We start from the raw sequence: 2,458 nt of genomic DNA, 5'->3' as shown, positions 1-2,458 counted from the left end.
CTCTCTCTCTTCTCTCTCTCTCTCTCTGTCTCTCTCTGTCTCTCTCTCTCTCTCTCTCTCTCTCTCTCTCTCTCTCTCTCTCTCTCTCTCTTTTCTCTCTGTCCCAACACCTTCCGATGCTTGCCTTAATGAGGTCGCCGTGGATATTTATTGTGACATTAATGACGTGGAGCAAGTTGGTAAAATCTCGGTTTTTAGCTCAACACACGTGAGGCGTCCGCCGACACCAGCATTAAACAGAAAAACAACCACCAACAACGACAGCAACATCAAACTAAAGCAGCAGCGACAGGCCTTGTTTCAACAGGATATCGCGATAGAGCCTCGGCAGAAATCCTCTTATCGGCATTAATCCATTAGGATTAACAGCGGGACAAACTGCACGTGCGACAGGCCCCCCGATGGGCTGCATGTGCGATGGTGTGAGTGTGTGAAGAGTGCTCACTCCGCGCGCCAGATAGCTGTGACTAATAGGGTGTGCACACCATTCAGTTTGATCGAAGTCGAATAGTACGACCAAAGTAACGAGTGGTCATTTCACGGCGAAATAATGCACACCACTGATGAGGTGTCGATGTGTTTAATAAAGGGGCAAATCAGCGAAGTCGAAAGGATGATCTTGCGTGCCGTGACGTCACGGTATAGCTTTCGACCAGGCTAAGAACATGGATTGGTGGCTTTTGGTGGATTGACCTACAGAAAAAAATGGGCTTTGCCCTACCTATAGGAGAAGTTTTGTTTCGTTGGTGTGGTTATTTGTTTGTTATAGAGAAAACTCCCCTTGTCTTTTAATAAAACTGAACAAGGGGCAAAAACTTTACTTTCGATTTTCTCATTTTCGGGATAGCCCACTTGTCCTTAGAAGCGACCAATTGTGTGCACACCCTGACTGTAAAGTACCCGTCCGGGGTGCCAGTCAATCTGGGGGAAGGTTCCCCCCACCCCCGGAAGTTTGTTGACAACAGCAGTCATCTGGACGTGGGGAGAGCATCACGGGGTACCGCTCTGTGGACAGATGGGGCCGGGGGCAGGAGACAACAGACTCGGTCTGTTTGGGATGTTTGGGCTAACCCTCTAGCAGCACGTACCGCCTCCAAGTCTTGTCCCCGTCTGTTCCGCTGGTGTTATCGCCCGCGTTGGGACCTGGGAATTATCTCGCTTCTCCCGCTGTTTTCTGTCGTGGTTTTTCTTCCTGTTTCTCGCTCATGAGCATTCTTCTTTAAAAAAAAAAATACCCCCCCCCCAAATCGCGTCCCCTCTTCCAATTTTTACATAAAAATTGGGTATGGGCATTTTTCTATTCAACGTTCGGAGGTTCAATATATCCTTGGGATTTCTTTCGTGCTCAGTAGGCTGACATATTTGTATATTCATGCCACAAAAAAACAACACACACACACACACACACACACACACACACACACACACACACACACACACGCGCGCGCGCACACAGAGACACACACAAACACTGGCACCCCACGATCGTCTTTAACAATCTTTATTGATGTCATTCTCAAACTCTTATTATAATGAAAGCAAGTGTTATGACCTTATAGAGATTGGCCTTCTCATTGCAATTCCTAAACGCTATTTTGTCCCCCCTTTTTTCCAGATGATGCCCGCCAAAACAACGCCAAAGTCCTCATCCACTGCCACGCCGGCGTATCTCGCTCGGCCACCATCACCATCGCCTACCTGCTCAAGCACACGCGCATGGCAATGGCGGACGCCTACAAGTTCGTCAAAGGCAAGCGCTCCATCATCTCGCCAAACTTCAACTTCATGGGCCAGCTGCTCGAGTTTGAGCAGGACCTGAACGAGGGAGCCACGCCGCGGATTCTCCAGCCGCGTTTGCAAGGCATCGAGAGCAGCGTTTGATTGTGGGTGGACAAACTCACCACCCCTTTCGTGAATTTGACACATATCTATATATTATCTATCCATGGCAGCTGCCAGACTGACGATAAACGACGTACCCTGTGATGGACACACCCCGTGGTATTTTTAAAAATATATTCCCGGGTACAATCAAATGTCAATGGACACATACACACATACACACACACACATATTTCAATGGACACACACATACACACACACACACACACACACACACATGCACACACACAAACACGCACACACATACACACATACACACATGCACACGCACACATACACACAAACAAAAACACACACATACAGACACACACACACTCTCACAAATACTCCCACCCTCGTGCTGTAGCGGCGTCCCGTGTAATAGTCCACGGATGTCTGCGACGCACGGTGCGGTAGATGTATCCCAAAACTCTCGGACGACACATACGTAGCAGAACTACCAACGTGTATGTGATATCTGATCTCCTCCTAGAGAGACACACAAGACTCGCTGTATGATCACTTTCGATGTGCGTGTATGTGATATCTCTTACAGAGACACAAGACTCACTGATTT

General features: G+C 48.2%; 1 protein-coding gene across 1 annotated transcript in view; it reads left to right on the top strand.

Moving 5' to 3' along the window:
- LOC101847075 (dual specificity protein phosphatase 10) overlaps positions 1-2,114 on the top strand; it is a gene marked incomplete in the record, with an annotated part of 31,843 nt that extends 29,729 nt beyond the window's left edge. Inside the window, 1 exon segment of the mRNA XM_035973119.1 lies at positions 1,616-2,114. Coding sequence (XP_035829012.1) covers positions 1,616-1,881 — 266 coding nt within the window.
- Positions 2,115-2,458: the final 344 nt, after the last annotated feature.

The sequence above is a fragment of the Aplysia californica genome, unplaced genomic scaffold (genome assembly GCF_000002075.1).
Source record: "Aplysia californica isolate F4 #8 unplaced genomic scaffold, AplCal3.0 scaffold01014, whole genome shotgun sequence".
NCBI lineage: Eukaryota > Metazoa > Mollusca > Gastropoda > Aplysiida > Aplysiidae > Aplysia > Aplysia californica.
This window is presented reverse-complemented; position numbering and strand designations above follow the sequence as displayed.